This window comes from Leptonotus elevatus, chromosome 15, assembly GCF_054856555.1.
Source record: "Leptonotus elevatus isolate MCC_2025b chromosome 15, RoL_Lele_1.0, whole genome shotgun sequence".
Lineage (NCBI taxonomy): Eukaryota > Metazoa > Chordata > Actinopteri > Syngnathiformes > Syngnathidae > Leptonotus > Leptonotus elevatus.
In genome coordinates this window covers 7,275,306-7,289,097 of record NC_141253.1, presented here as the reverse complement: position 1 = coordinate 7,289,097, position 13,792 = coordinate 7,275,306, and the positions used below count along the sequence as shown (strand labels likewise).

The 13,792-nt window shown below is 39.8% G+C and overlaps 3 protein-coding genes across 3 annotated transcripts in view; 1 reads left to right on the top strand and 2 right to left on the bottom strand.

Annotated features, from left to right (window-relative positions):
* Positions 1 to 1,056: 1,056 nt before the first annotated feature.
* LOC147161804 (nodal homolog) lies at positions 1,057 to 4,310 on the top strand. Its single transcript, XM_086095969.1, has 3 exons — positions 1,057 to 1,312; positions 1,972 to 2,687; positions 3,946 to 4,310. The coding sequence occupies exons 1-3, from the start codon at positions 1,057 to 1,059 to the stop codon at positions 4,096 to 4,098; spliced, it is 1,125 nt and encodes a 374-aa protein (XP_085952095.1). The 3' UTR covers positions 4,099 to 4,310.
* Positions 3,607 to 8,919, bottom strand: LOC147161803 (eukaryotic translation initiation factor 4E-binding protein 1-like). The gene is made up of 3 exons (XM_086095971.1): positions 8,621 to 8,919; positions 6,470 to 6,661; positions 3,607 to 6,289 (listed from the first exon to the last, which is right to left on the bottom strand). Exons 1-3 carry the CDS (start codon positions 8,754 to 8,756, stop codon positions 6,258 to 6,260), a joined length of 360 nt encoding a protein of 119 aa, XP_085952097.1. The 5' UTR covers positions 8,757 to 8,919; the 3' UTR covers positions 3,607 to 6,257.
* Positions 8,920 to 11,980: 3,061 nt separating this feature from the next.
* Positions 11,981 to 13,792, bottom strand: part of LOC147161802 (uncharacterized) — a 64,108-nt gene continuing 62,296 nt past the window's right edge. The window contains exon 47 of the mRNA XM_086095964.1: positions 11,981 to 13,157. The gene's annotated coding sequence lies outside the window, so the exon portion shown is untranslated. The remainder of the gene's footprint in view (positions 13,158 to 13,792) is intronic.

The window sequence follows — 13,792 nt, the reverse complement described above, 5'->3', positions numbered from 1 at the left end:
AACATGAATGCATGCGTGCAATGTTTAGAATGTTTTTTTCTTTATTGTTGTGCTACAAAAAAATTATCGTAATTGTCATAATTACAATAAACATACTATGATCCAGGCTCCAGCGTCCCCCGCGACCCCTGTGAGGAATAAGCGGTTTATTAAATGGATGGATGAATGGATGGATAATATGATCCATTTAGCTGTTTTCAGTGCAGATAAATGGTTCAAATTGTTCAATACGGCTGCGCGTTTTTTAAACGTCAATAATTATTCATAATTACGTTTAATTTGGTTGCAATCAAAATTCAATTTGCCATTGTTTATAACCCAAAAATGATTCACGCTTACATTTAAATATAGGCCTAATCAAATTAATTCAATAATCTATAGGGCCCTTTTTGTTTTCCAATAATATCGGTTTCACAATGAATGCGTAGATTTTTAAACAATAAGTTGGCCACGTTTAAATAAGTTATGCCATGTTTTCATTCTGTTATGCCTACAGTAACTGCCTATTAACCACTTACCATAATTATTGTAAATAAACCGCAAAAATATTTTAGGAACCAAACGTTAAAACTCTCATCTTAAAAATTTGTAATATCTGTTACATCTAATTAACGATGACGTAAGTGGCCTATTGGCTAATTGCATTTTGACCTGAACATGCCTGTGTGTATGTGTGTGTGTGTGTGATTAACTCCTGCAGTTTGTCTGCTCATTAATCAGACGGCTCCTTAATCTCCTTAACTCAAATTATTGTGAAGCCTTCTTATCAATTTAAATCAAGCTGTGGCCACTTACTCTCTTTTGCACTTCGGCCACTTCAAAGGAGCGAAGTAGTTTCGATGCATCATGTCACAAAAGAAAGAAAGAAAGTCGTGCTATATGGATATATATTGCCTATGCAATGAGCGCGGTCGTGGATCAAAGACGCCGATTGTGTCACGCATCCCCTTCAAAGGACTTCACCGATCTGCGTGGGTTTATAAAACCAAGGCAAGCATCTCGGCTGCATCATTTGGAAACTACCTGCCATCAGTGACAACACACGATCGTCGAATTATGACCAAACCGGTTGTGTTTCTCCTCCTGTTGGGTTTATGCGTCGCTTCCATGCACCGGGACGCGCTGCTGCGCGCCTCCATCGGCGGCCGCTCCCGACTCACCTTGCAGCGGCGCAAGGCCGGAGGACTTCCCGTCTTCATGATGCAGCTCTACCGGACCATGCTGACCGAGAACCGGGCCGGAGACAAGAGTTGGGCCGAAGACAAGTCTGGGCTGCACGACTCGGATTACGTGACAAGCCTTGTCGCTAAAAGTAAGTGGTGTGTTTTAAAGCTGGGATATTGTCAATGAGATTTTGTCATATAGTTGAAAAAACTAAAATACATATTTGTTATTTTTTAGATACTTATATTAACCAACTTCAATATATATAAATATATATATTTGATTTTATAATCTCAGCACGTTGTGCAAAATTCATGGTTTATAGACCACATGCAGGTAGGCTACCAAGTTTACCACCTAAAATTACTCGGAGGGCCAGATTTGCCCTTGACCATGAATTTCGGGACCAATTCTTACCTCTGTATAGTAAATTGGATATTATTAAACAGGCTTTTTCTAATGTGATAAAGATAATGAGTCAGTTTGAATGTCAAAGTATGAAAGCGCGACACAACTTTAGGTGCTTATCAGGGTTCCCAGCACCACATTAAACATACATGCTTCTGGCGAAATGCATATTCTGTAAACAAACACAGTGCAGCTCAACTTCTGTTGAGCAATTTGATGGCTATAGTCAAATGCTGTTATTAGTGTTTTTATAGCATCAATTACACTACTCTAATTGTTACTTTCCTAAATTTGTTATTATATAAATGATTTCCAATAAATAATTAAATTATAGCTGCCCATTTCCAAAGCAAATCATTTTTTATCAGTAATGATGCTAATTTCATGCATCTCTTCCAGGTTGTGAGCAGAGAGGCGACAGGTGGTCCATCACCTTCGATATGTCCTCCATGTCCGCCGGCGACCGCATCCAACAGGCCGAGCTTCGCATCCGCCTCCGAGACTTCAGCGAGTCCCCCAGAGCCTCGGTGGACATCTACCACTCGTGTTCCGAGTCTGACGACATCTGCTCTGGCGGCAGGCTCTTCCTGGGCAGCGTGATGGCCCATCCCGGCTCCATGAGATCCTCCTCCTGGAAGGTCTTCTCCATGACCCAGATTCTCCATCACTGGCAGGAGCAGGAACCGTCCGCACGTCCGCCGGAACATGCTGAGCAGGATCTGGGGGCAATCCAGCACCTTACAACAAACCGGGTCATGATGGTGGTCTTCGCCAGGCAGAACCCCGACGCCCAGCGAATGCCGACTCTCATCCGCACGGCCGTGCGCTCCAAGTACGTCAGCCTAGACGGGGAGGATGACCCCGGGACGACGAAGCGCCGCAGGAACAAAAGGTTCTCCCAGCAGCACCGGAGAGGAAAGATGTCCGTGGCCATGTCAGCTGAGACCAAGGAGGGTCCTCTGTGCGGGAAGGTGGACATGTGGGTGGACTTCAAGGAGCTGGGATGGAGCCAGTGGATGGTTTACCCCAAACGCTATAACGCTTTCCGCTGCGAGGGCACCTGTGCCACACCTGTTGACGAGAGCTTCAGGCCCACTAACCACGCCTACATGCAGGTAAGACTCGAGAGGTAGACAGATGTGTTTTTTTCCAGGGCTGATACTGATTCTGATTATTAGTAGTCAAGGAGGCCGATAACCGAAATTTGAAGCCGATTAAAAAGGGGGGAAAATAGACACACACACTCACACACGCACGCACATACGCACATACACACATTCACCCACATACAAAATAATAATAAAATAAAATAAAACACAAAAAAAAAAGAGAGCAATGATGATGACATGTCAAATCGGTAAAATTACTGAATGAACAATACTGAGCTCTAAATAAAAAAAATAAAAAATAAAAATAAAAAAAGGGGGAAAAATATATTGGCGTCAAATTTTTAAAAAATACAAATGCTAATCTTGACTTTGTTGTAATGTCTTACAGCTAATTATTACTCATTAAACTTTTTTTTTTTTTTTAGGTTTTTTAAAGTGTAGAAGTTTATTTATTTATTTATTTTTTAGACAATATACTTCATTTTAAATTTCTAAAAAAAAAATTAAGGGAGATCCCACGGTTATCAGCATATCTGAAAAAGTTAAATGGAAACTTAGCTCTGTTTTTCCCCCCAAAAAACAAACAAACCCAGAAATCTTTAACTATGTCAAACAAAAACAAAAGGTTAAAAAGGTTCCCAGGGTCAGCAGCATCTCTTAGAAAGTTATCCCTATAAAGCCAAACGTATCATATTAAATACAAGACATTTTGAACCCTCTATTTCATGAGTATATTTCCCCCCATTAAAAACCTGACGTATATGATCTGACACATAAATTGCACAGATGATCCATTAGAGGGCAGTATCACCCAGCTGATGGCTTTTCCAGCGACTATGCAAAAAACGCTCCAATTGAGAAAGGAGAGACACCTATATTTATTAACAGTGGGAAATGTTCTTTCAGATTTTTGGAAATACTAATATGTTTGATATGTCTGTTTATTATTATATTGTTGTCAGCTATAAATGTACACATTTAAAGCAAATATGACACAAATCAAAAGTAACATGTGGAAGTTGATTAAAAAAAAAAAGTTTGTTCAAAAGGACCAATAAATACTCTATTTACCAAGAATCAGAATGTTCGCTCATATATTTCGTAGTTCAGGCTTTATATTCGGCCGTCAGATTTTGAAAAAAGGCCGATACTGATATTTATCAAAATGCCCAATATAAGACTCACTTCCTCATTTCCTTTCCCATTCAGTTTTTTTTTTTTTTTTGGGAGCATCCTAATGAGTTTGTCTCTTCTACTTTCACAGAGCCTGCTGAGGCTGCACCACCCGCACAAGGTGCCATGTTTGTCCTGCGTGCCCACCCGTCTGGAGCCGCTGTCCATGCTCTACTACGAGAACGGCAAGTTGATCATGAGGCACCACCAGGACATGGTGGTGGAGGAGTGCGGTTGCCATTGAGCCAAGCAAAAGAACATGTACAGAATCACAGACTCCGTTGTTAAAAGTGGTATTTGGTACGATAGATTTAGGTGGCTTACATTGTGCCCGTTTCAAATATGACACGAACCAAAAAAGCACAGTCAGGTTACAGAGTCAAGCACTAGGATTTCGAAAACGTAACGCATGGAAGCTACATTTTGAATGGAATTGACGTGTTAAATGTGAGCGCTTTAACGTTAGGGATGTTTGGGTCACATTGAGCCATTTGTTTGTTTACATTGTACAGTTAAACATTAAATTATTTCATTTTTTTTCAACACACTTTGTATAAGTCATTATTTGACAGGAGCTTCGATCCATGCTCATTAACGTGCTTCATCACATTGATGAGAGCGCAGTAAACAACACAATTCAAGCCTTGTAAAGAATTATTTGCACATTTAATTTCTATTTAAATGAGCTCCATGCCATCCTCATTAGATTTGCGAGTGAGCTGCCGGAGCACGTGCCAACGAGCATCAACTATTCACACTCACAAATACGGACAATTTAGTCTTCAAATATCAGGCAGAAATGCGGACCTGATGACCACAAAGGTTTCATACTTTTTCTTGCCACTGTATAAGCTGTATGCTGTAAGCTGTATGTATAAATGTAAAAAACAACAACAACAACAATTTCTATACTATATCACACAACATAACAAAAAGCAATATTAAAATTGATTGAATATTATAAAAGCTGCTGAATCACAATATGTTGCATAACATTATGTTAAAGGCACATTCAGTGATCCCTAGCGCCCTCTAGTGGTCAAAGAATAGCATTAGAAGCACGCACACTACGGTGGCTCAGAGAGGCCCAAATTTCGCAAGCCTAGCCTGCCACCAATTCTTATTTTGCGCGAGCAAACGAGCATCTCGGCAAGCGACGGCGATTCGGCAGCCGTTGTGAAGACCGGCGAGCGACGCCGAAAAACCGAGCGAGCCGGAATTAGCCGGAGGAGCTAACAAGAGCGGCTAGCAGGAGGAGCTAGTAAAAAAAAAAGCTTGCGAGAACAAAGCAGAAAGTGACAAGCGATAGGCCCGAATCACGGAAGTTAGTGACGACCATCTGCAGGCCTCAGCCGTGGAAGGTAAACTGCAGTCGACCCATTGGGTCCGACACTCGATGCAATAACACCCGGGCTAACTACATTCGCAAAGTTGTCTTTTGGGCATCTGTAGCAGGAAGATGGCGGCGAAACATGGCAGCTCTAGTAAGGTGAGACTACAGCCATGTAATATAATTAGTGTTTACTCGACCTACGATTATAAAAAAAAAAAAAAAATATGCGATACAACCAGGGTTATTATAATTTAGGAATTTCCATTGTAGTTCGTTTTGAGTTTTGTTATTTAAATTGAGTTAGATTTAATTAGATTTCAGGGTGGTTCTGTTAGTTTTTAATAGTTTTTTTTTTAATGCTTAGATTTAGTTTAATTTTAGTTAGTTTCAGTATTAGTTTTTGTTTTTTATTTATGTATGTATTTTTTAATGTGTATTACTTGTGCACAATATTTAATATAAAATGAAAACATCACTTCAATGTGACACGCTTTCAAACGTCTTTATTTTGGTTAATATCAAAATAAATCTAGTTAAAATCACATTTAAAATCATCCCCAAAAGCTCATGTATTAAATTAATGACCAAAGACTAAAACGAAGGACTTTTTCGCTGTAATTATAGTTAGTTAGTTAGTTTGGTTTGTAAATATAAATTGTAGGTCAGTTAGTTTTTGTTGAAAACAATTTTTTTTTTGCGTTTTTATTTTATTTAGTTAACGAAATTGTTAAAAAAAAACTTTGTTTTGTTTGTTTTATTGTTAGTTTTCGTTAACTAAAATAACTTTGGATACAATTTATTTTGCATACAACTGACATAAACAGTCAGTTTTTAAAATGAATGAATTATAAATTCACCACTAGATGGCGCTAGGGATCACGGAATGTCCCTTAAAACAGATTTTAGCAACACCTAATATGCCACAACATATCCAATCAAGTAATTGAGGCATGAGTAATTTCTGTAAAATACAATTTCCCTTTAAGAAACCAAATTTCATATTCCACATGCGCTGCATTTTAATTCAACGCTAAAAATATTTTTCACTCTCGAAATAGTTCTAATCCTCTTCAAATGTCCATGTCAAACTGGGCATCTTCTCCTACGGGGAGAAAAGAGTGGACAGAAAAAAACAAAAACAGACTTCACATGTATGCAAATAAGTGTTACATTCAGGTACACGGCAATAAAATAGAATCTGGTGGAAATGCACGCACAATTGGAACGAGCTTCCTTCTCCATCACATGGTCAACGTACTTGCAGTGTACAAACAATGTTTACCTGCAACCTCCGTATGCTGGCTGTGTTCAGTGCGACCGCTCTCACTCGCTGCCGGCTGGCAGGTCTCAGCGGAGGATTCCCGTTTGAGGGGCCGAGTGACTCCCGGGATGTTGGGGAGCTTCGGGGGCGTGTTAGCCAGAGGAGAGGTGCGACACTGAAGCAGGAACTTCCTGTCGTAGATGATTCGAGTTCCTGCAGAATAGCAGTCGTTGTGAGTAGTAATTTCAAAACGTTTCATGGACAACAGTTTGACATTTTATTCACCTATGAGGTTCGTCTTGACAGTCGACATGCAAGTGCTTGTGTGACCTATTTTCTGCACTGACACACGTAGAATGGGCCAGCTGCATTTGTGTGTACGTTTTATCAGTGCGAATGTGTCCCACCTGCCACATTTACACAACGCAGTATCACTGACTACCGGCATGTGGTCACGCTGTCTACTTTCTCACTGCTGCCGGGGGGGGGGGCATTGCCTTACTTGACTTGTTTTACCACAGCACTAATTTGGGCAGCTTACAGTCAACATACAATAACAAACTAAAATGGCTGAATTGACACCTCTTTGACAGCGTCAATAAAAATAAGTTATTACATATTTTCTGATTCAGTTCTTCTTGGATTACATATATCACTATTGCGCAAGAGGTCCAGCACCTTTTCAAAAGGGCGCAAAGGAGCGAATAACAAAACACTGTTGATCATTAACATGGAGACATGACAGGACTTGCGATGAAGCCTATAGATGATTTGTCCTATGGCAGGAATGTGTTTTTCTGTCAAAAGCCATTTTTTTTAAGTCAACCCCAAAATGTTCTTTATATTACGATATGTTGTGTGCAGGGGGGGCAACCATTTTGCCACTTACTCTTGACTATTCATTAATTGTATCTGTGGAATATGGGTTTTTATTAGAGGTGTGCCCAAAAATTTATTTTCATAAGAATCGCGATTCTCATTTTGCACGATTCAGAATCGATTTTAAATGTCCCCAAATCAATTTTATTTAAATTATTTTATACTGTCTTGCCTTTGTCTGTGCGTGCCTTTATTTGGAGCGCTGTTCATGTCGTAACCGATTTGGCCACTTAGGGGCAGTGTGGTTCCACGCGGTCTAATACACTGTTAAGTTGTAGCCACATTAGGAAAAAGTCACGATCAAGTTATTCCAATAAAAGTTGTTTTTTGCAGTGTGGAGCCGTTCTTTTGAGTGATAAAAATGCCGCGTGTAGCTCGCTAATTAGCATTAGCGAGTCAGACTGGCGTAGATCTTTACAATTCCTTGCACATCTATAGATTGAAGCAATATTCATTGTCAATCAAATCATTTTGAATCAAAAATCATCTATAGATTGAAGCAAAATTCATTGTCAATCAAATCATTTTGAATAAAAAATCATTCCTAATCGAAAATCGATTCTGAATCGAATCGCAGACCCCAAAATCGGAATCGAATCGTGAGAGATTCAAAGATTCCCACCCCTAGTCTTTATCCATCTCGGCCATTTTGCTACTCGCTGTCAGCTGAAATGACATGACAGTTGCTCAGGGCTCAGGTAATGACCAATCACGGTTGACATGATTTCTGAAGCTGAGCTGCAATTGGCTGTTACCTGAGCAACTGTCATGTAATCTTCAATCGACAGTAATTGACTAAATGGCCGCCCCCCTCAGATGGATAAAAACTCATATTCCACAGATACAATGAATATGTATGTAGTGTGCTGTACACACGATAAGAGCAGTAAGCACACATCTGCCATTTTGCCCCCTTGTTAACAGTTAAGATGCAAAAAATGTGTCATACTCTGTTTTAGCTTGAATACTTTATTTATTTATTTTTATATATGAAAGCAATCTTAGCATTCTGCTCAATGTCATCACGGGGCCCCCAAACATCGCATATAAACGGATTCATAACATTTTTTTCACCATATCAGTCGATAATAAACACTGATATTTATCATCTTTACACTAAATTGATGACTGCGTTTGCCTCGTGATCCCAAATGACTAATAGCACACTGCGAGCAGTTCTCCAAATGTAATTCTACACGACCCCTGCACTATTTTAAGCCCGTTTTATGTTGCACTTTCTGCAAAGTTTTCCCTGGAATTGAAAAGGCCCAGTTCGACCCATGACCGAGTTACCTCCGGGCGTGGTGCTGAACACGGTCCCCCCGGGGGTCGTGGAGTACTCGTGGGGCATGTGGGCAGCCTCCAGGACCGCCACCCGCCTCACGGCCGGTATGTCCCGGCTTCCGCTCGTGTGACCTGCCGCTGACATAGCTTGGAGATGACTGCATTCACGGTAAAAAAAAAATAAAAATAAAGAAAAGATTGTCTAAAATGGCATCAAACGAAGTTCACCGTTGCTTCCATGTGCTACTATTGAATCCAAAACAACCCAGAAAGCCCTCAGACGAGAGCACGTACAGCGGCGGACTGTGATTGGCTGAAAGCAGGGGGCGTCACAGACGGCGGAAGTTGTAGTTTTTTTCGTCTGTTTGTTTGTTTTTTAGCCTGGTACGGAAGCAGAATGATGACATATCCATTCATATTATCCGTACCGAAATACACATTTTACAAAGACAGACACATCTCAATAAATTAGAATATGGTTAAACGTAGTTATGTGGTTCAAACGAATAAGTGAAACTCATAATACGATTTCTTTTTTTAATTCTGAATGTATCTTAGAGTTAACAAAAAAACTAATTAATTATTGAGAAATTATTAAACAATTATAAAAAAATAGGTATGAACTGGCCTTTAAAAAAACATCTTATAGTATTTAATAACGTATTTCACCTTATGAATTGAACTATAGAAAATAATTTACTGAGCTTCACCACCTGTATATAGTGTACATTGAAAATCATTTAGGAATGATACAAAAAGTATGTCACATCTTTGTTTATTAAGTCTTGTAAATGGTTTGAGCTGGTGTACAGGGTAAGATGATCTATACACATTTTTAAGTCAGAATATTTCTGATTAAAAGTCTTGTATACATTTTTTTTCTTCTTCTGGACCAATAGAAAAGAAAAGAAAAAAGTGGTCAAAGCTACGTAGCCTCTACATTCCCCATCGTGTGGGCATCGGCTAACTAGATAATGCTGAAAGAACATCCATAACAACTATATGAGGGTGCATAGCATTCTAATGAAATATATTTTGTCATATATTTTTTATACACATATTTTCATAAAAACATCTTTTTTTTGTGCATGGGTGCAGTTGCATTCCTTAGGATAGAATAATATGATATTGCGTTTACATTGTCATGTATTTATTCTAAAGGAGTATAGGTGAGATCTATTCTTCTTCTTCAGGTTTAAATGTTACAATACTCTTTAAAATACATCATTGGGCGTTACGCTACCCTTTCAAGTGACATGCCTGCTTGATTTCGCAGACACATTGTATCATAATTCACCTATACCCTGACCCCAAAAAAAAACAAAAACTCAACTGACAATATACAAATAGTAACTCATCCAAAAACAATTAACGCTCTCAATCATCTCACAGAGAAGGGCCCTGCACAAAATAAAAACACTTCATAGTTTCTGAAAAAACTAAAAACCTGAGTGACGTGTTACCAGTGTAAAATGTGATATGTGGCAAATATAGTGCACGCACTGGCCGTGTAAAAATGTGTGAAATGTGTGCAAAATAATGTGCTCATTCGTTCAGTCTCACTTGCTCATGCTACAGTAGCACTTACAGTACTTATGGGATACATAGTTTGTGTTTTAATGTTCAGCGCACGTGTGTTACCGACCGTGATATATGACAACATCAGGTTTCAGCATAAAAAAATAATAATTCAGAGGAAAGTTAGTTTAGGCTATTTGTTTAGGGTAGGGGTGGGCGGGGCACAAGTGTCCTGCTAGAAAATGAAATCCATACCATCATGCAATCCTGAAAACGAATGAAATCTGCGAGCTGCAATGAATGGGGCCCTCGCCATAATCATCAAACTTTGACATCATGCTCGGCCCAAATAAGATGGCATGGGCAAAAAACAAAAACAAATTTGTTTCGCATACCTTTTTCCAATTGGGGCTCATTTGGACAAATTCCCTCATTAGGAGTTGATCACTGAAATTCACCAGGCCTGTGTTCAACCAAAATGGTCGACTTCATGTTCAATGTTACCCACTGGTCCTTCAAATAGACACGTCCAACAAAATTGGTGATGAGGCAATTTTAAAATTTTTCTACACAACATTTTTTTCAGCGGAATTAGCCTCCCTGCTAACGGCTAGTTGGCTACCTCAAATAAAAAATGATTGTCCACCTGTTTACTTTCAGGCATCAGTCCTTCAGACTTTTTATGACAGATAAGTACATTAAATTTCATGTCGTTTGGTGAAACTTGGGACGGGTTTAATTTTTTTCTAACTTTCCAGGGCCAATGTGTTGCCGAAATGGCCTCGTCATCCCAAAATGGCTGACTTCCTGGTGAATTTCATACATGGGTCCTAAAGATCTTTTCAGCCAATAGCATGATGTACCAATAAACATTTGTTCAATTGTTACATAATATTTTTTTGGTATGATAATTGAGGACCTTAACCCCCCCCCCACCTCTGCTCTAAAACCACATACAGAGAAAACATGACAAATGATATATATATTAATTGTATTAGATACTGCAACATAACACTGCTTGATATGCTAAATGCTGTAAAATACAGAAGTAAATCTCTCAGGCGTCTGCAGTCCCACACTGATATCACACCGATCTGACCCTGCGTCAGCGTTTTCTCACTGACTCACTCGCATCAAGGTCGACGCAGCACGCTGGATCCCGCGTTATCCAGGAGGTGAAAGAAAAACAAACTCCAATGTGTATGTCTACAGAACTTCCTATCGGCGCTCGACTCGCGTGCGGATTTTATTGCTGTGGCAAGTTCACACGATCTCACACCCTGACCGGTCCGTAAGCATCTTGATTGCGTGTGCTTTAGTTTGTGACGACACATCACGAGTCTGGGGTCGGGGAGAATGACGACAATCACCGTGCTGCCTGCACAATCACACGTCATAATAGCACAATACTGCACTGTACTTTTTTTCTCTCTTTACACTGGAAAGCATCACATCCTGCAGCCAACGTGATTGTTTGAAACATTGGATGGATGGGGAAAGAAGTGAGGAAGAGTTTTCTGCATATCAAGTGAGGCTACTGGTTTTGGAGAGATGTCAGCTACCGAGACGAAGGAAGAAGCGGCATCTGAGTGGACAAAGTTATGGAGAATGACCATACCCTTTAAATTAAAAATGTCCCAGCTATTAAAAGGGAAGTCAACCCCAAAAAGATCTTGATAATAATCAGAGATGGCAAATCCAGGTCCAGAAAGTAAAAACCCTGCCACAGTTTGGCTTTAGCCCCTCATGCTAGCTAGCTAGCTCCCTGGCAGGTAAACAAGCACTCGGTGCTAGCTAGCTAGCACCAGGGGCTAAAGTCAAATTGTGGCAGGGTTTTTACTTTCTGGACCTGGATTTGCCACCTCTGATATGAATATGTTGTATGTGCCCCTATTAGTATAAACACGTAATTTTGATTAATATTGCGTTTGTGGAATATGAGTTAAGCCGCAAAATCCACCCTTGTTGATCCATCTCAGAGGGCAGCCATTTTGACATCACAGTTGCTCAAGGCACAGTTAACGACCAACCACGGTTCAGCTTCAGAAACAGATGAGCCGTGATTGGCTGTTACCTAAGCAACTGTGATACCATTTTCAGCCGACAGCAAGTGACAAAATGGCCGCCTCGAGATGGATTAAAAACGGGTGGATTTTGCTGCTTAACTCTTATTCCACATATGCAATATTAATTGGAATACTGTGTTTAGACTTAAGTAATAAATATTTTTGGGTTGACTTCACTTTAAGAAAATAAAAGTTTAAAAAGTTGAATCTGTATTTTTTTGCAGGGAGAAAAACAACAACAACAACAAGGGGAGGCCAATTCAGCACGCAAAGGACTAGACACTCAGAAGTTTCCAGTGCTGACATCACAGGGCCTTTGAGCCAATCAGGGGCCAGGGCTCAGCACCCCGTCAGAAGCAAGAAAGGCATGCGGCAGAGAAGACACTCACACATACGCACGGCGACACACGTCCACGTAGCAGAGAGTGCATATTTACGACAAGCGCACACGGAACAAAAAGGGTCCACCGAAAGAAGCGTTGGCAGGATCAGCGGAGGTCGTTCTTGATGTGGGGGATTGATTAATTTTTTGGGGGAGGAAGGGGGGGGGGGCTTTAGTGTTAGATTGAGTCTTTAAAAGGGCACAGGACCCAAGCGTGGGCCTGCACCCTCGCTTGCGCTCTCTTCAGTTTGTATAATGACAGTTCAAAAGGTCTAAGTCATGCACCAGCAGTCATCATGCAGTTACAGTTCACAGGAAGCACTTTTTGTCGTCTTAGTTCAGTGACATTTGCTGCTTTTTTTTTTTGGGATTGTTTTGTAGAAAAAAAGCCCATGCTTTAGTTGAAGTGATACTTTACAAATGTTATAAAACTACAAGTTGAGCTCTTCAACCGCTGAAGATGTGTCACATGTGGAGGGTAATCCATGGTTATCATTTTGGTAGTCTGTCATGTCGCTCACTTTCCTTTGCGCTCCGGATGTGGTTTTGTGGAGGAAGCTTTGGCAGTGGCTCTCTTGTCCTACAACACACACAATGATAGAGAGTTAGAGTTTGTCCGTGACAAAATACAGTAGTACCTTGACTTATGAGTACATCAAATTCAAAATCGACATTGCAAAGTAGAATGCAAAAAGGAAACCCGATTGAGGATTGGTGACTGGCCGAAAAATCCTGATGGTGTAAAACCTGGTAAAGGCAGGATTTTTTATTACAATACTGTTGAAATTATTACATTACTGGGTCGTATTGAAATTTTAATTACATTAAAGGCATTATTACATTTTCAGGAAATTATTACATTATAGGGTGCTACAAGGTGCCTAAACTTGTGAGTTTATTTCTCGTAGATTCGTGAGTTTGTTTCTCGCAAATATGCCAGTTCATAATGTCACAAATCTGAAAAAAAAATATTGCAAATTGTCTCAAATCTGCAAGTTTTTTCCCCATAAATTTGTGAGTCTTTTTCTCGCAAATTTGCCACTTTATAATGTCACAAACCTGCAAGTTTTCTTTTTGTAAATTTGTGACTTTTTTTTTCCTCGCACATTTGACACTATAATTTCACAAAACTGCCAAGTTTTTTCCCTCAGAAATTTGTGAGTTTTTTTCCCTCAGAAATTTGTGAGTTTTTTTTCCTCGCAAATTTGCCACTTT